Source organism: Phascolarctos cinereus, unplaced genomic scaffold, assembly GCF_003287225.1.
Source record: "Phascolarctos cinereus isolate Bilbo 61053 unplaced genomic scaffold, phaCin_HiC Scaffold_9;HRSCAF=440, whole genome shotgun sequence".
In the NCBI taxonomy this organism is placed as follows: Eukaryota; Metazoa; Chordata; class Mammalia; order Diprotodontia; family Phascolarctidae; genus Phascolarctos; species Phascolarctos cinereus.
This window is the reverse complement of record NW_027556402.1, coordinates 251,025,098-251,048,373: the sequence shown is the minus strand read 5'-3', so window position 1 is coordinate 251,048,373 and position 23,276 is coordinate 251,025,098. Positions and strand designations below refer to the sequence as shown.

Sequence of the window (23,276 nt, the reverse complement as noted above, 5' to 3'; positions counted from 1 at the left end):
CATATACAAAAATGTAAATAAAGGCAACAAAGCTGAAGTTAAATGCCACAGACAGTGTTGGTACCAGACTATTCAAGCACATAGCCATCCTTTCTGCTAACAAAAGGTGACACATTGGCAGTGGCAGTCGAGCTATTAGGTCATTTAGCTGACCTGTTTTCAGAAAAAATACTTGGCAGGTATGGACCTTGGTGTACTGGGTTTGGGGTATTGGAAAGTGTCAGTAGTATCAAAAAATGTATCAACAAAACCAAGATTTCTCATAAGAGAAATGAAACTCTGGGAAGAAAAGGAGAAATAGGATAGCTACTGAAAGAGAACACTGCCCTGAAAGCAAATTCACCTTTGAAAGCAATGTCTCATATTAGATAAGGTTGTGTAGAAGAGAGACCACAGTCATCATGAAAGTTAATGGACTACATTCTTCAATAGAGAAGACAGTTCAAAGCAGTCTTTTCAGAGCTGAAAATGAAATAGGGGTGTGTGGACTTGTTGAATGCCTTAACCCTGTTTCTTGCCTCTTTAGTCCCTAGAAGATTGTCCTCTGGATGAAGATGATGATGCTTTTCAGGCTCTGGGGGAAGAAGATGAAGATATTGATCAATTCAATGATGACACGTTTGGAGCAGGTGCAGTTGGTAAGTATCACTTCACATTCTCAGCATTCCAGCACCTCTCCTGTGGCGGATAGAAGTCACCAACTTGACATCTCTGTTTTGGGTCTCTGTCACTAAAGCTTGATGTTACCATGAAACAGCCTTGATTTTTCTGGCTTTCAGAAAGAAGTAGAGACCCTGCAGCAAGTAGAAAAATTAATTCCAATTTTGAACTGGATTTTGAAATAATTTGGTAGTCAATGGGCCATGGAGTTCTTAGGGCTTCCCCTCATAGAGTTGAGAAGCAGTGTTTATTCATCCTTCAGTTAAGAAGGATGACATTAATAACACAGGTAGAGAAAGTGTAACGATAGTGACAAAGTTGGGATGTGAAAATATGTGTAGGAATTTAGAGTTGAGGCATTTGTGCACATGAGTAATCCAGACCAAGTGTAGTAGGAAGCAAATATATACACATGAGGAAAGAGAGGAAAATGAATAGTAGTGGATGAGGCTGAGGCTGACAAGTGGGAGAAAGGAAGGCCTTAGAAGATGCTTAAAGATTTTTCTGCAGCTTTCAATACAGCTAAGTTTTATTACATATCAGGCTGAGATGAAGACAGAGGGGGAAAGTGATAGAGAATATAAGGATGGGAATTGAGTTCTGTAAAATTCCGTAGAGGACTAAGGAACTGTCCCTAGCAGAAACAGAGCACTGTTCTGGGTACCAGCCAGAACCTTAAGACAAAGGGCCCAAAGGCCTTCTGGATTGTGCCCTTGACTGTGGAGGCAAGCTAAAAGGATATCATGCTCCAAAATGTTGAAGACTGCTGATACTAGGATGAAAAGCTTGTAGGATAGAGTCATAGGGCAGAGAGCTGTCTGTAATTTTGTCTTATCTTTATGACAATAGCATTCATCAACAGCTAATGTAACAACATAGCGCAAAATATTAAGTGCTACCATCTAGAACCATCTTATCTGTAAGGAGTGTATTCTGTTTTCCCCTTTTCCCAGAGTTCTTCAGTGTTAAAGTAAACTTTGAGTTGGTTCGTGGCTGTTGCATTATTATGGCTCAGTCTTAAACCTGCAACCATGGAAAGAATGATCTTTGCTCTCTGAGTAACTTTCAGTATTGCTCTGGGCAAAGTTATTTACTTAGATTGTGTTCCCTCTAAAAACAGGAATGATATTACTTTGTAAGGATGTTTGGGTATATGGTATTTAACCCCTCTCCCCTTCCCCAAACCTCCACATACACATTGCTGTAACCCTTGGAAAACCACGAAGAACAACAGAATGCAGAAAGTAAAGAGAGTTAAAATAATTTTCTGCAAGGTTATTTGTTAGCCTAGAGAGGAAGCATGACTAAGAAGAATTTTTCAGTCGACAAACTTCCAAACAGGATTTTCCAAGACGGTGATTTTCCTTTGAGAAAATCTTGTGATAAGAAACTAGAGTTAAAAATCTGTTGGCAGATTTTACACACACACACACACACACACACACACACACACACACACACACACACCCATCCTACCTCTCTTCAATAAGGAGCAGCACCATGTAAATATCAGTACTTACAATTATGTTAATGAGCTCCTTTAGCCTGTTTTATGTAACTTTTATATGTTCAGAGACTCAGCTTTTTGATTTAATAAGCCTAGCAATGTTAATAACTATGGGTTAGTTGTTACCAAGTATCAGACTTCCTTAAGAAAATAATGTGATTCTGTTCTGTATAAGTTAAGTTTTTTGTGTTATCTTGGAGTAGTAAACTTGGACAAGTAAAGTTTTAACGAGGCAAAGCTTGTGTACCAAACAAACTCAGAGAAGTTGCTGCTTGCCTGTCATCTCTGAGTTCATTGAATTTGGGTATTTCTTTACTTTCTAAAGTAATAGTCTGTCGGGGGCAGCTAGGTGGCACAATGGATAGAGCACCGGCCCTGAAGTCAGGAGGACCTCAGTTCAAATCCGGCCTCAGACCAAATATTTGACACTTACTAGCTGTGTGACCCTAGGCAAGTCACTTAATCCCAATTGCCTAAAATTAAAAAATAAAAAAAAAAAAAGTAATAGTCTGTCTTCCTTAGGGACTGTGATTGTCCCCAAGCTAAGTCTCCATTACTCCTTGATCATCTCTCCTGCTCTTATCCATTAATGCTCATTGGTCTTTCAGGGTTGGCCTCAAGGCCACCTGGATTTTATCACCATTGTGGCTGGTGGGATTGTCTAAATCCAAAAGCAGCTAAGAATCTGAGAGTCTGGTCTTGATGTCAGTATTTTTTGATTGAAAGGAAACAGGTCATGATTTAAGTGGCTAAGGGTATAAGCGCCGCTGCCGACTCCTCCTTCTTTTTCTCCTTCCTCTTCCTTCATCCTTCTCCTTCCCCTTTCTTCTCCCCCATCACACCTCTTGTTTTCTTCTTTTTTTTCATTTTTTTAAATTTTATTAATTTATTTTGATTTATCAACAGTCACTTCCATATGCTTTTGAGTTGAAAATTTTTCTCCCCCTTCCTCCCCCCGACCCTCCCCAAGACAGCGCACAATCTGATACGGGCTTTACATTTACATACCCATTAAACATATTTTCACATTAGTGAAGTTGTAAGTAAAAATTAAAACCAATAGGAGGAACCATCAGAAAGATGAAACAAAACTCAACAGAAGGTAAAATTAAGTGATAGTGATTCGACTTCCATAGTTCTTTCTTTGGATGTGGACAGCATTTCCATCCCGAGGCCTCTGGAGATGTCTTAGATCCTCATAATGCTGAGAAGAGTTCAGTTTAACAATCTTGGTCATTGCAAAACGTGGCTGTTATTGTGTACAAAGACCTCTTGGTTCTGCTCACTTCACTCAGCATCAGACCATATAAGTCTTCCCAGGTTTTTCTGAAGTCAGCCTGTTCATCATTTCTTATAGCACAATAGTATTCCATTACATTCATATACCACAACTTGCTCAGCCATTCCCCAATTGATGGGCATCCTCTCAATTTCCGATTTTTTGCCACCACAAAAAGAGCTGCTATGAATATTTTTGTACGTGTGGGTCCTTTTCCCATTTGTTTGTTCTCTTTGGGATATAGCCCTAGAAGTGCTGTTGCTCGATCAAAGGGTATGCACATTTCTTCTTGACTTGCAATGCCACTTGTGACCTACATGGATTGAGGTCAAACTTATTCATGTCTGATTAACTGCATTCTTTAGGTCATGTGAAAAGTATAGAGAATAAAGTGTTGCCACACAGTGAGTGCACTGGAGCTCAAAATGCTTCCCACTGGGTTTCCAAGTGACCTTACACATTTATTGAAACAAAATGAGAATGGTAAGATTATGGTAGACTATGCAGACATGCCTCTTTGATTCAGGATTAAATGTCTGATTTTAAAAATGGAACTTCTTGAGCAGAGAAGTTAACAAACCAGTGATTTTATTCTTTTATTTTTTTCAGTTTAGAAAAATTATTTTTATCTCTCACCCAACCACACCCCCTGATTGGGGGAAGGAGAAAAAAAAAGAAAGCCTTGTAACAAATACACATTGTCAAGCAGAACAAATTCCTGCAATGCCCATGCCCAGAAACATATTTCAGTTTGTATTCACAGTCTACCTCTCTTACCAAGAGGGGGCAGCATGCTTCATCATCAGTCCTCTGGAGTCATAAACTAACAGTTTTAAAAGGTTGCTCTTTCTGCTTGCTTTCTTCATCTGATACCCAGATAGAAGAAGTCGGATCTTAGTAGGGGAAGTGGCTAGTAAGAAGATGTGCAGTGATACTCCTTATACTGAAGAAAGCATGGCCTGAAAAAACTCATTGTTTACCCAACCATCGGTGTTATAAATGTTGTCTTTTCTTATAGCAAAAACACAGTTTGTTAATGCCATGAAAACTTTTGGAATTTGTAGGTGACTTTCTCAGATTTTTTTTTTCTGTGAAAAGAAAGATGGTATGAAAATTGTCATTGGGCCATTTATTCCAATAAACAGGGAATTGTTGAGCAAGGGAATTCAGTATGACTGGGAAAGTACCTGCTAATCTGTGTGGTTCTGTAAACGTATTTGGTATGTCTTTTCCAGATCTGCCATCTTTGGTACCGGAATGAACCGCTATTTCAGGGTCAGGGAAGGTCCTTTGTTTCCTAATTAATGTTTCTAAAGCTACAATGCTTCCTAGTACCTGGTGGATAATAGGAATGTTGTCAAATGTAGTTTTCTCATAGTTACAAGGTATGGGAAATTATTTATCACATTCCAGGGTGCATTGGTTTACCACAAGGGTGATGAATATAAGCAATTATTTTGTTTATTTGCAATAGTTAATTTTACATTGGGCCTTAGTACTTCAAGAAAAGGCAAAAAAGAAAAACAAGTCAAACAAGCTAGAGTCCTGCTATATTACAGAAATTCAGAGTTGGAAGGAACCTCCCAGACTGTAGTCCAGACTATGCCTGAGCAGGAGCTCTCCACCTACTCAGCAAGTGGTGGTCTAGCCTGTGCTGGATGGTGTCCAGGGAGGGCAAGCACAGGCTTTAAGGCAAGCCTGAATTTTCCTCTTGAAAGCTTCTCTGGGGCAAAGTAGAATGAAAACAATCCCCTTTTCACCTGATAACCCTGTAAATATTTGACTCCCCTAAGCCTTGTCTTGCCCTGGCTAAACAAATCCATCTTCTACAGTCTGTTTGGCATGATCTCAAGCCCCTTTACCCTCTAGTAGCTCATCATTGTCCTTTCTAAAATGCGACAAGCAGAATTGAACATCTCACCCCAGACGTGGCCTGGCCAGCTTGTAGGGCAACAGAAGCCTTACCTTTACCATCCTGGCCGCTGTTTCTCCCTGAGTGTAACTTCCTGCTGACTTGTGTCGAGCTTGCGGTCTAAAAGGCCCAGATCTTCTTCAGGTGAACTGCTTTATAAATAGTCATGCCTCACCATTCTTTTTTGTTTTGATTTGTTTTTTTGCTAGGCAGTGGGGTTAAGTGACTTGCCCAGGGTCACACAGCTAGTAAGTAATATGTGTCTGAGGGCAGATTTTGAACTCAGGTCCTCCTGAATCCAGGGCCAGTGCTGTATCCACTGCGCCACCTAGCTGCCCCCCTGTTGGTGGTGGTGTTTAGTTAGTTCAGATATGAAGAGTTTACATTTATCTATACGTGATTGAGTGAAAAGAGTCCTAGATTATGAATTAGAACCTGAGGTGTAGTTTTGGCCCTGCTTTTTTTTTTTCCAGTGAGTTTCTTAACACTTGTTGCTCTAAGATTCCTCATCTGTTAAATGAAGGGCCAGCTCTTAAATGTCGTTCTGTATGGTGCTACGTAAGATCGAGTATGGAGAGAGTTAGACATTCGTTCTTGATCTCTTTCCATATATTGCCTAAGGTAGACAGCATTGATACGTAGCCTGTCCAGAAAATCTACAAGCAGTTTATCCACAAGTTTAACACAAAATATGTAATGTGTACAACTGAAGAGGAACATTACTGTATGTTGTGAATGGATAAAGAATTAAACAGAGTGGAGTTAGGAAGAAAATGCTACTTCTTTTAGCTTCAGAGAGAAAGTAGAGATTTCGAGCGTGTCTCTCATAGCCATAGGAATGGAATAGTTATAGTAAAGAAGCTTTGGAAGAAGGAAAGAAGTGTGGTGTAGGGAAGCTGAAATGGGTGATGATCAGAGCTCTGCTAATCGTGAGAGTGAGGCCCAAAGACTCTGGGATGGCATGGTGGTAGCAACAAGAAAAGTTGTCTGGCAAAACTGACACAGATTGAGAGTAGAAGTCATGCTAGAGCCTGTGAAGGGAAAAAGCATATGCAAGTAAGAGATAAGCAGGAGCTGATTGGGTCTGTAGGAATGAAAAGGAAGAGGCAGAGTTGAGAGATGATGGAAGTGCATGAACATGAGTACTCCAGACAGGAACAGTGCTAGTGAAATGCTACTTTAATATGTCTGGGGAGGCTTATGTTTGAGCAAGACCCATGAGTGGTGTAAACACAAGGAAATCTCAGGATCAGTTTTTGAAGGTGCCTTAAAATCAGTTCCATAAATGCCAGTGATGTGGTAGGTAGGATATTACATTGGGAACTGAGGCTTTATCTGAGCACTGATCTGTTCTTGAAATGGGCAGTGGCTTTTGTCCGATTTTTTTCCCTCTTTTTAAAACCAAAATACCATCTTCTTTCTACTTACTTCACAGAGGTGTACTTGGGTTAACATGAACACCAACTCAGCATCCATTTATTGAATATCGTCAGTAAATTCCTATGTGGGGAGTGGGGTGGGGGTAGGGAGATAAAAAAAAAGGAGGAGACAGGATCTCTGTCTTCATGGAGTTAGTAGAATAGAAAATACATGTACAGATAACTAATTTTTAAGGTCAAATGTGGGAGTTTAATGAGAAATACAAAGTAGTAGAAGAGATGAAGACATTTTTCTGCCTGGGAGGATCAGAGAGATAGCTAAGAACTGGACAAGCAGACAGGATTAGGGAGCATTCCAGGCAGAGACAGTAGTATGAGTAAAAGCCACAAGTAAAGAATTTCAGAGTAGGCTTCCATATTAGGAAGCAGCAATTTGGTTAGTGGGTAGAATGTATAATTGGGAGTAGTGGCTAATAAGAATAGAAAGATTCATTGTGATCACCCACGTCATGGTGAGCCTCAAGTGAGACATTGAGCTTTATTTCATTGGCAAAGGGAATCTTCAAAGGTATTTGAGAAGTGAAGGTTCATGATCAGAGCTTTTGCTTAAAAGGATTAATCTATCAGCCGTAATTAACTGTAATGAACTCCCAATTTGCACAAGTTATTATCTCCTCTAGCCCTAAATATACGAAGGTTCCAGGACTTCTGGAATATTTGAGACCTTGGACTTAGTATACCAGCAAGGCAGAACCCACAAAATAACTACATTTTGCTCCCAAAAAAGAATAATGGATATAATCAGGATATGTACTGTATCTGTTCAGTAATGATCATGTTAATGTAGTATACATTAAAGTACCAATCAGTAAGCATTTATTAAGCACCTATTGTGTACCAGGTACTGTTCTGGGAACTCAAATATAAAGAATTGTTACTTTCAATTTAGAATTTCAAATTAGAATTTAAATTCTAACAAGCAAGTGATCCATAGGTTGTTCTGAAGCGTAAGCTCAACAACATGCAAGTCTATCCATAATAAGTTCTGTATAATAAAACTTACAGTTCTTAGCACTAATCTTAAACACAGAAAACACAGTTATTCCAATAAAGGGAGCGCTGAGTGTTTGTTTTGTTTTTGTCTTTGTGTTCCAAGCACTTAACACAGTATCTGGAGCATAGTAAGCACTTAGTACATGTTGATTAAGAGAATGACACTAAGTTACCTCTCCTAGACCTTCTGGACTCTGTCCATATGGACCAGAGTTGGGGGTGGGGGGAGCAAAGGAGAGGAAAAAGAGACAAATCAGGCTTCTGCTACATAGCTCAGCTTCAGATAAAATAGACCACGTTCAACAGGCAAGGCTGGGAAGGAGACCCAAAGTTCTGCTGGCTGCTGGGAGGAGGGGGAAGAAAAGTGAAAGCAAAGTTTCCAGGCTCCTGCTCCTTTTGGAGCAGCCATACAAGGCAAGAGAATGACGGGGGAAGAGGATGGGCCAAAAACCAAGAGAAGCTTTCCCTGTTTTTTGTCATACTACATCACACATTTCTGTGTTCTTTTTTAGAACCACCTCCTTCGAGGTGATGCAGAGCTCATGCAAGTTGAAAGCTGTGCCATCAGAAATCAGTTTAGAGAGGAGTCTGATGCCCATTAAGTTAGGTCAATCATCTCCCTTATCGTGGTATATTTTACTGATTCGAGAGGGTCGTGCTCTCTCTCTCTGCTAGGAAGCCACCCTCTCAGCTGTGACCGATTGAGGTACATTCTTATATTAGTGGAAACTAGGTGGGAAAAGGGCAGGCTTTTCTACTATCCTCCTCCCCTTTCAAACAGCCAGAAGGTATTAACTATTAAATACAGCATTGTCAGCTTGTGGAACTGGGGATATCTCATAACAAATATAAAAAGTAATGAAGGGGCAACTAGGTGGTGCAGTAGATAGAGCTCCGACCTTGGAGTCAGGAGGACCTGAGTTAAATCTGGCCTCAAATACTTGACACTTACTAGCTGTGTGACCCTGGGCAAATCACTTAACCCGGATGGCCTCACCAAAAAAAGAAAAGAAAAGAAAAGTAATGAAGCTTGTAACTAAGATGGTGACATTAAGAATAGAGAAAGGGCTGGTTGTGAGAGATTTTAGAAATAGAATATTTCTAAATGTGAAACTTTGCAGTTAATTAGGGGCATAGAGAGAGCAAGGGTGAGGGAAGAATCCATGAGGATTTTGATGTTTTAGACCTGAGTGATTGGAAAGATAATGATAAATCAAGGGGGATGGAAGGAGCAGGTTTTAGGAGAAAGGTGAATTTCACTTTAAACTTGTTGAGTTTGAGGGGAGTCAATGAAGTAGCCTGGTGGGGACATCCAGAAGCTAGTTATAACTTCAGTTGTATAGCTCAAAGAGAGAGGTCAGGACTAGAGACATGCCTTTGGGACTCTTCCCCTTAGAGATGATGGTGAAAACTAGAAGTAGAGGTAATTCTGAAGGAAGAAGAGAGAATATAAAAAAGAAGAGGTCCGAGAATAAGAATTTAGGAATCTATAAACCTCAGTTGCTTTGTAACATAAGTGCTTTTGTTAGCCATATTTCATCTTTGTGGTTTTCTTATAGATGATGATTGGCAGGAAGCGCATGAACGCCTGGCCGAATTGGAAGAGAAGCCAGTGGTGGCAGCTGAACAGACAGGCAATGGGAGCACTGATGAGATGGACTTGCTGGGAGACCATGAAGAGAACCTAGCAGAAAGACTCAGTAAAATGGTGATTGACAGTGAGCTGGAGGACCCTGCTATTATGAGGGCACTGCAGACCAGGCCTGTTGTGCAGGTGAGTGGATCCCCAGGCTCCAAGAACTTCGAAGGTGGACCCTTCTTGGTATTTCTACCCAGGCAATATAATTGAATGTCTTAAGCTCTGTAACTTTTTACTGTGCTGCAGCTCATAATAAGCTTGCTTCTAAAAGTGAATAAAAAATAAAAAAAGGCATCTAGTAGCGGTAGGCCTGCCTGTATATAAGGCTCAGTGGTGAAATGAGTTTTCTCAGATTGTTGAACTTTCTCTATGCTTATTCGGGTGAATAAAATAAAGCAACCAGGGAATTCAAATTGTTCTAGAGTTCCAACAGTTGTTCAGCTCTTTTCCTTTTTTGCACCACCAGCCTGGAGGTCTCAATTCTAGCATTTGGGATGGCTCTGCCGTTCTGAGACGCATACGAGGACCACTTCTTGCTCAGGTAGTATGTTAATTACATTAGTAATCCAGAGTACGCAAACAGTTTGCCATTGTGAAATATATCATTTTAGCAGAATGTAAGTTCCTTGAGGAGCTTTGTATCCCCAGTGACTTGCACAATCCTTGGCACGTTGAGTCCTTGAGACTCGATTCAGCAAATATTTATTAAGGCATGTTGAAATGTGAGGTACATTAGTGGCTGAAAAAGCCTAGTCTAGTATAACCTTTGTCTCCCCAATTTGGGGTATTCTTTTTTACCACTTTAAATTCAGTTTGACCATTCACCACTATAACTGTGCAACTGATTCAGGTCATAATTATCTCAAAATGTTTTAGTATCTCTGGAAATTGCTAGATCACTTGTATGTTCTGTTGGCTCTGTTTTTCAATCAGGAAATGCCCACAGTGTCTGTGTTAGAATATGCCTTGCCTCAGAGACCCCCACAGGGCCCAGAAGAGGAGCGGGACCTTTCTGAGCGGGCGTTACCAAGGCGTTCAACTTCTCCCGTCATTGGGAGCCCTCCTGTCAGAGCAGTCCCGATAGGCACCCCACCTAAGCAGATGGCTGTACCCAGCTTTAACCAGCAGGTATGTCTCATTCACAGGCACTCAGCCCAGGATATTGGGAATCTGGGCAAAATCATTTAGTGGATTTGTTCTGGGAGGAGGGGGGAAGATTTTGGTAGGCACTGAATTAGAAAGGAAAATAGCCAATTTAGAGTAAAGAAGAGAAAGATGCCCCTCTCATTCATTGCTGCTGCTGTCTAATAATTGAAAACAGATAGATTACCACTTGGTGGTATTTTTAAAAATGTTTTGGTGACCATCCAAAACACTGCCAGATAATTAAAGGCTGGGGGGAATGGGAACACACAGTGCTGTCCACATCCCTTTGTACCCTTAAGATGTCCCTGCTTTCCCTAGAGCCTGTGCAGTCCTGTTCCATAGACTTTCCTCCACCTGAAACCAGCAGCTGAAAAGGAAGGCCCATTTGGAAGGTATGGGGGGAGGGAGGTACTGGTATGGCCCAGCCAGGATCACTTCTGTCTGAAACAGTAGAAAGTCACAGGGTGTCATGAAGCTGCTGAGCATGGAGGCCATATCAGAATATCACAAAGTCTCCAGAATGGAGCTTAGTTAATCCTCCAGCTTTCTTATCCATTCCCTATCCCTAACTGTTTACCAAAATGTGCCATCATGGGAGTGAGAATTTGCAAGTCCTAGAATTTGCTAGTACCTCCCTCAGCATGGAAGGGGTGGGGATACTGGAGAATTAGCTAAATCTCCCTCAGCTAAAATGGGCACATTGTTGTTTGTGAGAGAGAGAAAAGATCAGGAGGTCCATGCTTGAACCTGTTTAAAAGCAGGGCCATCGATTTCCTTTTTACTTCTACACCAAAATCTGAGGGGAGGGACACTTAGAGTAGGTGAAAGAGAAACCGACTTGTATTGAAAGCCAATTCTATGTGGTTTCTTTTTGTTCTGACAGATTCTTTGTCCGAAGCCTGTTCATGTTCGTGCCCCAATGCAACAGCGATATCCTGCTCCCTATGGCGAGAGGATATCTCCAAACCAGCTGTGCGGTGTTGCGGTATTACACTTTCCTAATTCCTGTGGTTGTGCGTGTGTTTACATCCTAAACCATTCTCTACGGCCTATATCCTGAACCTGGACATGTATTTTCTACAACCTCTCTACTTCAGTTTCTTAATCTGATTCTCAAAAGCTCCTAAGGCCTAGTATGATTCATGCTGCTTATTTCTCTTTCCTCAACTTTCTCTTCTTTACAAATCCAGACTCTGTCAATTTGATCACCTTACCTTTGGCTTTTTAAGCCTTCTTTGCCATTTACTTCTTCATGTTAAATAACCAGAGTTTTCACTTTCTATACCTTGAAGTACCATTCTTTCTCCATTTTGTTCCTCCTAGGGGATAGCTTGAGTATCTTAAGTTGTTAAATTAATATGATTTTTACATGTGACCCAAGTATGTTTTGTGTTCCTACTGAGTGTATATATTTTAGTGATTGATTTTTTTGTGTCAAATAAGCTTCAGTTTTTCACTTTCTTTTCCAGAACTCTTCCCTTCTGGGCCACCCATTCCCTCCCAGTGTCACGCCTGTTCTCAGCCCCATTCAGAGGGCACAGCTTCTAGGAGGAGCACAGGTAAAAGGAGTGGTTGGGTTGCGCTTTCTCTCTCTCTCTCTCTCTCTCTCTCTCTGTTGCCAGATTGGGCCTCTCGCTTTCTTGCCTAAGGATGTAGCATTTGGGTTTTCTTAGTACTCTGTCACTCCTTAACATATTTTCTGCTTTGCTTTTCCCAGTAAAGCTATTTTTAAAAATTATTTAGTATTTTATTTTTTCCCACCAGCAAAGCTATGGCTGGAGAAGATATTCTCTGGTGGATAAAAGCATGCTGATCCCTTGGCACAAGGTCCTTTGTAGCTGAACTGAAGGCATTGTCCCTTTCTGTACCCGCAGCCTGGACGGATGTCTCCCAGCCAGTTTGCTCGTCTCTCTGGATTTGTAAGCAGTCCCCTCGCTACTATGAATCCCAAGTTGCTTCAGGGACGGGTTGGGCAAATGATTCCCCCAGCTCCTGGCTTCCGTGCCTTCTTTGGCGCACCTCCACCAGCTACGCCACCCCCAGCACAGCAGCATCCCTCCTGCCCAGGACCTCACCTGCAAAACCTAAGGTAACTAAAATAAAACATTTCATTTTGTTTGAGTATAGCTCATCTGATGCTCACTGGATTTCTTCTGTGTTGACAAAGTACGGTAGTATAGCATGTGTTTATGTCCCTGTTTCTAGAATGAGAAATTCAGCAAAAAAGGTATGTGCCCTTGCTAGCCCTTCGCTTAAATGTCAGGACTGCCTTTAGGAGATGAGTACTTTCAGGGTCTTGCTTCTCAGGTGCTTTGATATCAGTTCACAGCCTGGTCTCCTGAAGTCAATGAACACTTTTGTAACTTAGTGCCCTAAAATGCTGTCCACTTATAAACTTGAATTAGTTAACTGCCACCTGTCAGCTAAGACAAGAGCAGGCAGCGGAAGTTTTCTCCTGACACAAGAGCACTGCCTATCAGTCGGATGGCTCTTGGAAGTTATTTTTGTTTTTCCACAGACCTCAGTCCCAGATGTTCAGACCAGACACAACTCACCTTCACCCACAGCATCGTCGACTCTTACATCAGAGACAGCAACAGAATAGAAAGTGAGTACCAAGTGCTCTGGAGTTTGAATGGTGTTAATAGAAGAGATTATTTGTACTTTACTCTGATTGTTTTGACATTTAGGGAATGCCTTCATGGATTAGCTGATCAAATAATGACATATCAACAATAATTAAAAAAAATAGCATGATATAGCAGTGTAAGGTTTGCATAGCCCTTTACATGTGTAAACTCATTTGATCCTTACAACAACTCTGTGAGGTAGGTGTTATTATTATCCCCATTTTACAGATGAGTAAACTGAGGCAAACTGAGGTTAAGTGACTTAGTCAGGGTCACACAAGTAATAAGTATCTGGGGCAAGGTTACAACTCAGGTTTCCTGAAAATGTGTTATTCCCTTTTCTATATGTGCAAAGAAAAGAGGGGGAATAAAAGCAGTGGGGGAAAAAGGAAGGAGAAATTCTGATATTTCACCTGGACAGTTTTACAGTGCCCAGATATTTGATTGTGAATGTATAGCTATTCAACACTTTGGTGTAGTGGGCAGAGTGGTGGTCTTAGATTCTGAAGACCTGGATTCAAATGCTGGTTGCAGCACATTTTAGCTGTGTGAGCAAGAGTCTGGTATTACTTATACTGCCTGCCTTATGGGGCTTTTATGAGAAGATTGCTCTGAAAATCTCAAAACACAGACATGGAAGTTATTGTCCCTTGTCTTCTTACTTTATAAGAGTGGTAAGCAATGAGTGAATGAATTTGTGAAATTTCTTGAGTTACTTGGAAGAAATATTCTATGTAAATTTAAATTTTTAAAATTATTGATAAGTAGTATAAGCCTCTTCTCTAATTTTCGTATTACTATCACACTAAAATATTCTTCATTTTCCTGACAGTCTTTAAAAACAGGTGTATAGATCCTCTGACTTTTGCACTGTTCACTGCCTGCTTAGCTCTGTTTCCGATCTTCTTTCTGGGACCTTGCTCACCTGGCTTTCCTTCTTGCGTGTCTGCTCAATTTTTGCCACCTTGCTTTAGCTGTGAGTTTTCTTCTTGCTAGTATTTCCACGCAACAGCAGAGCACAAAGAGAATTGTATGGGAAACAACGAATCTCCATTTGTTCTAGTTCCATATGATTACTTTTGAAACTGTCCTGCTTCTCCATGCTTTCTTCTGTGTACTTGTGAAAATGTTTCAACAGCTCGCTCGCTTTGTCTCTCTCTCTCTCTCCCTCCCTCTCTCTCTCTCTCTCTCTCTCTCTCTCTTTCTCTTTTTTTAAACTCCCCACCAATTAAAAAAAGCAAGAGAAAGAAGAAAACTGACCAGGCAATAGGAATCCACACTGTAGCCATATGCAAGGCCAGGCACCTTTCTGCACCTTAAGTCCATCACGTCTCAATGAGGTCCACTTACAGGTCCTCCCCAAAATATGATTGGAGTACTTAAGCCTTTCTAAGCTGTTTTTCTTTACGATGTTACCCTTGTATAAATTGTTCTCTTGGTTCTGCTCACTTCACTACATCAGTTCATACTACTAAAGATTTTCTGAAATCATTTCTCACCATTTCTTATGCCACAGTATACTCCATTACATTCATGTACCATGATTAGTTCATCCATTCCACAACTGATGGCACCCATTTATATCCTTTTCTTTTCTTTCTTTCCCCCCCTTTTAATATCCCTTTAAGAATCAGGAAATTTTGTTTGTGGCTGTTCCATTCCTAGTATCTTCCTCCCTCTTCCCTCTCCTCCCCATCTGCACTTGTTTCCTTGTTGAGTTTAATAAATTTCTATAACAAACTCTGTGTTTAACCCTCTTGTGTCTGTTTGAGATAAGAATGAGATTTACCTCAACTGTGAGAAAAACCAAATTTTATCCCTTTCTTCCTCCTTTATAATAATACTCTTCTATTTTCCTCTCTTAAAACCTTCAGAACAGAAACAGTTTCTGCCACCCCCCACTCTCCTAGGTCTTCTGTTTTTCTTTCTGTATTTAACTTCCTCAGTACCCTTTAAAGACATTAAGGTTCCTATGAGACACTTATTTATTCTCCCCCGTTAGAATGTTAGCTTTGCATCAACATATAGCCCCTTTCAGTTGCTCAAATAAATTTCCCTTTGTAGGGTTCTCTGGACTCTTGTATTTGTATTTCATAGTTCCTACTCAGCTTTGGTCTTTTCATTTGAAATTCTGGAAAATCTTCTATTTCATTAAAAGTCATTTTTTCACCTGTAGGATTATACTCAGCTTTGCAATTTGACTTATCTTTGGTTGTAAGGTTATCTCTTTTGCCTCATAGATTAAGTAGAAGCTACCAGGTCTTCTGTGATCTTGACTGTGAGTCCTTGGTATTTGAGCTGTTTCTTTCTGAATCATTACATTATTTTTATTTTTATGTGGAAACTATGGATTTTGACCATGGTATTTCTAGAACATTTTCTCTTGGAGTGTTTGTTTGTTTGTTTTTTCAGGAGATGATCAGTGGATTCAGTTTTCACTTTGCCCTCTGGTTCTGAATAGATTTGGGGCATGAATTGAAGTATGGTGTTCTACCTGTTTGTCAGTCTCTTGATCAGTCTCTCCATTGATCTCTCTCTCTCTCTCTCTCTGTGTCTTTCTATCTCAGGACTTCCACGACTGCTTATTCTTCTCATCCAAACTACAAATAGCACCAAGAATTATTATCCTTGTATATTTATTTGAACACATTGCTAATGTGGTTCATCATAATGTTTTCAGTTGAATCATTTTCACAGCCAAACTCCTAGAAAAGAAGAAGCTTCTGTTGCTTCTATTTTACTACTTGCTATTACTTCTCAACACCTTACATTCTGGCTTCTGATCACATCACTTCAATGAAATTACCTTCTCCAAGGTTACCAGTGACCTAATTGCCAAAACCAATGGCCTTTTCTCAGTGCTTAACCTTCTTGACTTCTCCATTGCCTTTGACATTATAGACCACTCCCTCCTTCCTAGACATCTCTTCTCTATTTTCGTGACACTGGTATCTCCTGGTTTTCCTACCTCTGGCTATTTCTTAGTCTCCTTTGAAGAATCATCATCCTTATCTCACCCCCATGTTGTTCATTTTTGTAATTGAAGAAGACCAAAATGACATCGTGCTGTTGAGGTCAATATACAGTGTGTCTGACTGGCTGATCAAGTCAGTAGAGCTCAGATGGCTCTACCACAGGCCCTCCATATTTTCCTGCTATACCCCAATGTTCTCTTCTGGGCCCTTTGAATTGCCCTTCTATATCACCTGTATGTTCTGTAGGCATCTCATACTGAACATGTATAAAACAGAACTCATTTTTTCCAAAATAAACTCACCTATCTTTATGATTTTCTTATTTCTATTGAGAGTACAACCATTCTTTGGTTACCTAGGTTCAAAACCTTACAGATTCAGTAACCTTGGATTATACTCAATTCTTTGCTGTCCCTCAAATCCAAGCAGTTGCAAAGTGTAATTTATTCTATCTTTACTGTATATTTCACCTAATTTCCCTTTTCTCCATTCATGTAATCATCACCCTACTTCAGACTCTCATCACCCCTCATTTGTACTATTATAGTAGCCTACTAATTGGTCTCCCTGCTTCAGTTCTCTCCCTTCTCTAGTCCATTCTCCACATAGCTACCAAATGGACATTCCTAAAACACAGACCTGATCTTGTTACTTCCCTCCTCAAGAAACGTGAGTGGATCCTTTTGTCTCTAGGATCTTACACTGATTCCACTGTTTAGCCCTTAAACCCCTCATAATCTGACTCGAGCTTACCTTTCCAGGTTCCTGGCACCTTATTTTCCTCCATGCAGTCTGCTTTCTAGTCAGGCTGGCCTTCGTGCTTCTCTGTCATCTCTGCCTTTGCATTGGCTGTCCCTGTGTTTGGAATGCTCGCTCTCCTCATCTCTGCTTTATAACAGAATTCCTAGCTTCCTTCGGAGCTCAGCTCGAGTACCGCCTTCTACAGGAAGCTGGTGTTCTCTCTTCAGAAATTTGATGTGTGTGTTTATACACACACAGCCCACAAATAATGCTCCCTTCCCAGTATTTGCTCCTTGAGAACAGGGTTTCTCTTTTCTTTTCTTTTCTTTTTTTTGTCTTTATGTCTCAGCGTCTGGCACATAGTAGGTGCTCAGTAGGTATTTATCAGATGAACTTCTGACCATGAACGTCAAGGCTCTCTGCTGTCATATCGTATTTCTCTTGTGTTCACTGTGTCCGTCAGATGAGCCGGTGTTAATGCCCATATAACTTTCCTAGACACGTTCTTGGCCTTTGGTGCATTTCTGTTCATGCCTTTGTCAAACCATATTTCTGTCCTTCAAAGTAACTTCTGCTACAGTTACTTGGCTACATTTGCCCCATTTTTTCCAGGAATGCTTTGACATGAGTATAGCTGTGATTTTATAGTGTGAGAGAGAGAGAGAGAGAGAGTGTGTGTGTGTGTGTGTTATTTTGTGCTATACTTTTTTTTAATTTAACTTTTTTTAATTTATCTTTAGCTTTCAACGTTCACTTCTATAAGCTTTTGAGTTTTCCATTTTCTTTCCTTCCCTATTTTTCCCCCTCCCCAACATGGTGTGCAGTCTGATATAGGCTCTACGTATACATTCATATTAAACATTTTCACATTAGTCGTGTCGTAAGGAAGTATTAAAACTAATGAGAAGAACCACGAGAAAGAAGAAACAAAACAACAAAAGAATAAAAGAGATCAAATAGTATGCTTCGATCTGCATTCAGACTCCATAGTTCTTTCTCTGGGTATGGATAGCATTTTTCCATCAGAAGACTCTTAGAGTTGTCTTAGATCCTTTCATTGCTGAGAAGAGCCAAGACTGTGAAAGTTGGTCATCACATGATATGCCTGTTACTCTGTACAATGTTCTTCTGGTTCTGCTCACTTCACTAAGCATCAGTTCATAAGTCTGCCTGCTCATCATTTCTTCTAGCACAATAGTATTGCATTATATTCATATACTGCAACTTGTTCAGCCATTCTGCAGTTGATGGGCATCCTCTCAATGTCCAGTTCTTTGCCACCAGAAAAAGAGCTGCTATGAATATTTTTGTACATGTGGGTCCTTTTCCCATTTGTATGATCTCTTTGGGCTACAGACCTAGAAGTGGTATTGCTGGGTCAAAGGTATACTATACTCTTAAACAATGAATATTCCATATGCATTCTTGACTGACTGTAAAGATTTAGGTGTTAATCTTCTGGCCAAGTGACAGATGTTATCACTTGTCAAAGTTCTTGCTGTCTGTACAGTTCAGTAAGTGATACAGCATTTCTTTATATGCTTAAAGAACTTCAATTTTGAAAATTTTTCTCAATTTATCACAAAGTTCTGGAGTGGGGAGCCAAAAGATGTCACCTCCATTTCATTAGGAGGATAGTGGAGATTTGAGTTGTGAAGAAGCATTAATCATTTCAACACAAATTTTTAAGGGTTGCCTGTGTACCAAGGCATCATGGTAGGTGCCAAGAATGCAGAAATGAAAAGTAAATAGTCCCTCCTCTCCAGGAGCTTACATTCTACTAGCTCACACAATAGTGAGTGACAGATGGGCTACTCAGGATTCAGTTTCCAGACCTTTTTTTTCCTTATCACCTATATGCATTCATCTCCTTTTTACATAGAATATAATGCAATTATATCTTTAACTTGGATTTGACTTCTCTCTAGGGGTTCATTCTTACTACCAGAGAGGAGAATATTTTATGTATGTGTTTGTGTATATGTGTGTGTATATACATGTATGCATATGTCTGTATGTGTATAATGTTAATATTTAAACTTTTTTCTTTTTAAATTTTGAGTTCCAAATTCTGTCCCTCCCTCTACCCTCCCCCCCCCCGTGAAGGCAAGCAGTATAACAGTTATACATGTGAAATCCTACAAAACCTTTCCATATTAGCCATATTTCCAAAAAAAGCAAGAAGAATAAAGAAAGAGAGATAATTATATTTCAATTTGCACTGAGAGTTTATTGGTTCTCTCTCTGGAGGTGGCTAGCATTTTGTCATCATGAGTCCTTTGGGATTGTCTTGGATCATTGTATTAATCAGAACAGCCAAGTTTTTCACAGTTGATCATCATTACAATGTTGTGGTTACTGTGCACTGTGTGCTCTTGGTTCTTCTCACGTAGGTCTTGCCATGTTTTTCTGAAACCGCCCTCCTCATCATTTCTTGTAGCATAATAGTATTACATTGCAATGATATGCCACAACTTGTTCAGCCATTCCCCAATTGAGGAGTATCTCTTCAGTTTCCAGTTCTTTGCCACCACAGTAAGAGCTGGTATAAATATTTTTATACATATAGGTTCCTTTTCCTTTGGTTTCTTTGGGATACAGACCTGTAGTGGTATTGCTGGGTCAGAGTATGCATAGTTTTGTAGCCCTTGGGGTCTAATTTCCAGTTGTTTTCCAGAATGGTTGGATCAGTTCACTATGCCACCGACAGTTAATTAGTTTTTCCCAGAAGGGAGAAATCTCTCATTTTAAAATTAAATTGAGGGGCAGCGAGGTAGCACAGTAGATAGGGCACTGGCCCTGAAGTCAGAAGGACCTGTGTTCAAATCAGACCAAACACTTGACACTTACTAGCTGTGTGACCCTAGGCAAGTCACTTAACCCCAATTGCCTTAAAAAAAAAAAGATTAAATTGGTAGCTCTTTAAGCATTAAACCGTCACTCTGTATGTTTCTTGTGCCCTTGTGCAGTTATGACAGGGCTTTAAAAGGAATGATGACAAGATCGTATCCACAGATTGCCAAGACCCTATATACACAAAGGAGCAAGCAATAAATTTTTTTCAGGCCAGTTATGAACCTGGATTGATGTTTAGGTCAGACTTTTCAGAGCAAATCTAGCTTTGTGAACCTCTGCCCCCCAGATTCTGGACTGTCTTTTGTTGACCACTTTAGTTAAGATATTATATTCCTGGACCTGCAGTGGCTAACTCTTTTTCAGCTTTCACACTTTAACAGAAAGCTAGGCCATCAGCCAGTCTTCATTTTTTTCTTATGACTATGTAAAATGAAGAAACCGGATTAGATGATCTCCAAAGACGCTTCAAGTTCCAAAATTCTCCAAGTATTTTATGTTCTTTCTTTAAAAGGAATGCAGGGAATTGTCCGCCTTTAACTACATCTTTACATTGTGCAGTCATCTCCCCTGAATTATGACTTAGTTACATATTCCCATCTAAAAAATATTTTTATAATTGGTACGGTTTACTCTGGTGCTATGATTTACTCCATTTTTGCCCCTGTTTTAACTTCACTTCTTTTTCCCCTTCTTAGTTTCTACTTGTAGTTAACCATTTCAGCTCTATGTGATCCTCTGATCTCAAGTCCATTCCCTCTCGTGCTGTCAGTGTTCATAACCATGCCAAACTCCAGCCCTGGATTACTCTTGCCATCTGCCTTCATTCCTTCTTATATGATGCATAATGGAGCTGGAGGAAATTACTCCACCAAGCTGACTGTTAATGGCCTATTAATAGCATCAAAACAAAACAAAGTACCCGCCAAACCCAAGTCTTTGAGTGAATTAAGCATGTTTTTTTTCTTTTCCTTAGTCAACATCGAAGTATAAATGGTGCACCTGGGGATCGAGGAGGTCACCGGAGCAACCATCAGGAACAGCTACAAAAGGACCCATATGCAAACCTTATGTTACAGCGGGAAAAGGATTGGGTTTCGAAGATCCAGATGATGCAGTTACAAAGCACTGATCCCTACCTGGATGACTTTTATTACCAGGTACATGCTGTTTGCCAATTCTTTGTACATCTCTTTGAATCCCTAACTGGTTATTTTAACTAGTTAAGTACTTGAATGGATTTGTGATTTCACTGATGCAGGACTCCTTTCAGTCATGCAGATATTGAAGTCTATATTTGCCTTCTCATCTGCGAGCTTGCTCATGTACCACAGACAATCTGTAGTGGACCCACTCCATGCTCTGAAGACTTTCTTCTTTTTTTTTTTAATTTTCACGTTAGTGATGTTGTGAGTAAAAATTAAAACCAATAGGAGGAACCATCAGAAAGAGAAAACAAAACTCAACAGAATAGAAAAAAAAGATAGCAGTTCAGCTTCCATAGTTCTTTCTTTGGATGTGGATAGCGTTTTCCATCATAAGGTCTCTGGAGATGTCTTAGATCCTTGTATTGCTGAAAAGGGTTAAGTTAATCAGTATTAGTCATCGCACAGCGTGGCTGTTATCGTATACAACGTTCTATTGGTTCTGCTCACTTCACTCAGCATCAGACCATACAGGTCTTTCCAGGTTTTTCTGAAGTTGGCCTGTTCATCATTTCTTATAGCACAATAGTATTCCATTACATTCACATACCACAACTTGCTCAGCCATTCCCCAAATGATGGGCATCCTCTCAATTTCTGATTTTTTGCCACCACAAAAAGAGCTGCTATCAATATTTTTGTACCTGTGGGTCCTTTTCCCATTTGTATGATCTCTTTGGGATATAGCCCTAGAAGTGGTTGCTGGGTCAAAGGGTATGCACATTTTGATAGCCCTTTGGGCATAGTTCCAAATTGCTCTCCAGAATGGTTGGATCATTTCACAACTCCACCAACAATGCATTAGTGTTCCAATTTTCCCACATGTTCTCCAACATTTATCATTTTCCTGTTTTGTCACGTTGGCCAATCTGATAAGTGTGATGTGGTACCTCGGCATTGTTTTGATTTGCATTTCTGAAGACTTTCTAGATATTTTAACTTACTGTTGGTACCATAAGAGCATTTAGGCTGTCAGTCTGTTATCTTCCACTCTTTCTACACTGCTGACCCACCTCTCTTTCCAAATTTACATTTCTTTGACAATATTTTTATTTTATGCCCCCTTCCAAAAACAAAAATCTGTGAAATTTTCTTTTGAAATCTCTGATTGGCTCTGCTTGTTTAAACTGAATGCTGATGCATACCCAGTCCCTGTGATGCAATGAAATATTTTTTGTGCACGTTTCAGTTATTTTCAGTAGTCCCTTTCAGTTTAATAAATCAAGTTCCTTGTGTATTACCTCTGCTCATCATTCTGGTTCTGCCAGAGAAGAATGCTGTCAGCCTTACTTTGGATGACTCCTCTTATTTGGAGACTGAGACTTTTGTTCGACAGTAAGTGCCTCAGTTCCCCATGTCACATTTTCTAATCCCTGTCTACCTCAGTCCTGCCTCTGCTGTGTCCCATCCCCCTTTGTTCTTCTCATCCCTCTCTTAAGCCTTCTAGAATTCTCTCCATCCTTGTTTAATGGACTGTTCTTCATTTAACTCTTTTTCTCTTGCGCTCCTCCTGTGTTCTCTTTACAGAGACTTGGTAGCCCCTAGACAACACTGCATCCCAGACCATTGTCTTCGGCACTAGCTGTACTTCTTTTATTTCGCCCTAGCACGCTGGTTCTGGAAGGAGAGTTGGAATACTTCATGCTCCCCATGGCCACTTTTAGACTCTCACTTTGCCACATTAGTCATCAGTCTTTCCTCCTTTATGGTTCACTCTCTCGTCCCCATGTCACTCAGAATCCTTTGTCAAGCTATTCAGTGCCTGCTTCCCAGAGATAGAGAGCATGTCCTGATGTTCCCTCAAATAGCTTCAGCTCCAGATTCCTCAGGCTTCTTAAGTGCCATGACCTTCGTTCCACCTCAGCTACGCGGGGGATCCCTCGCAGCCTCCACCATCACTCACAGATATTCCACTTCTACCATCAAAACCTCTAGAGAAATGTTTAGGAGGTCATACCATCTCATCATTACATCTTTCCCTGTGCCCTGCCCCTCCTAACCCTATTCATCACCCTCATGAGAACTTCCAGATCCCTCCATCCGTTAGTGGCCTAGTCCATTGCCTCTGTTCTGATTTCAGTCTTTTTCCCCTTCTCAGTTTCTACCTTGTAGTTGACCATTTCAGCTCTGTACTGCCCTCTAATCTCAAATCCATTTCTTCTTGTCCTATCAGTGTTCACAGCCATGTCAAACTCCAGCCCTAGATTACTCTAGCCTTCTGTTGGGGGACATCACTCAACCGATCTGACTAGGTCCAGTACAGACTTATGTTACATAATCTCAAAGGGTCTTCTCAA

The 23,276-nt window shown here is 40.4% G+C and overlaps 1 protein-coding gene across 1 annotated transcript in view; it reads left to right on the top strand.

The window, feature by feature from the left end:
* PATL1 (PAT1 homolog 1, processing body mRNA decay factor) overlaps nt 1–23,276 on the top strand; it is a 39,968-nt gene that overhangs the window by 3,315 nt on the left and 13,377 nt on the right. The window contains exons 2-10 of the mRNA XM_020976085.2: nt 527–638; nt 9,350–9,564; nt 9,896–9,970; nt 10,363–10,557; nt 11,459–11,560; nt 12,045–12,134; nt 12,450–12,664; nt 13,094–13,183; nt 20,751–20,934. Of these exons, the coding sequence (XP_020831744.1) occupies nt 527–638; nt 9,350–9,564; nt 9,896–9,970; nt 10,363–10,557; nt 11,459–11,560; nt 12,045–12,134; nt 12,450–12,664; nt 13,094–13,183; nt 20,751–20,934 (1,278 nt within the window). The remainder of the gene's footprint in view (nt 1–526; nt 639–9,349; nt 9,565–9,895; nt 9,971–10,362; nt 10,558–11,458; nt 11,561–12,044; nt 12,135–12,449; nt 12,665–13,093; nt 13,184–20,750; nt 20,935–23,276) is intronic.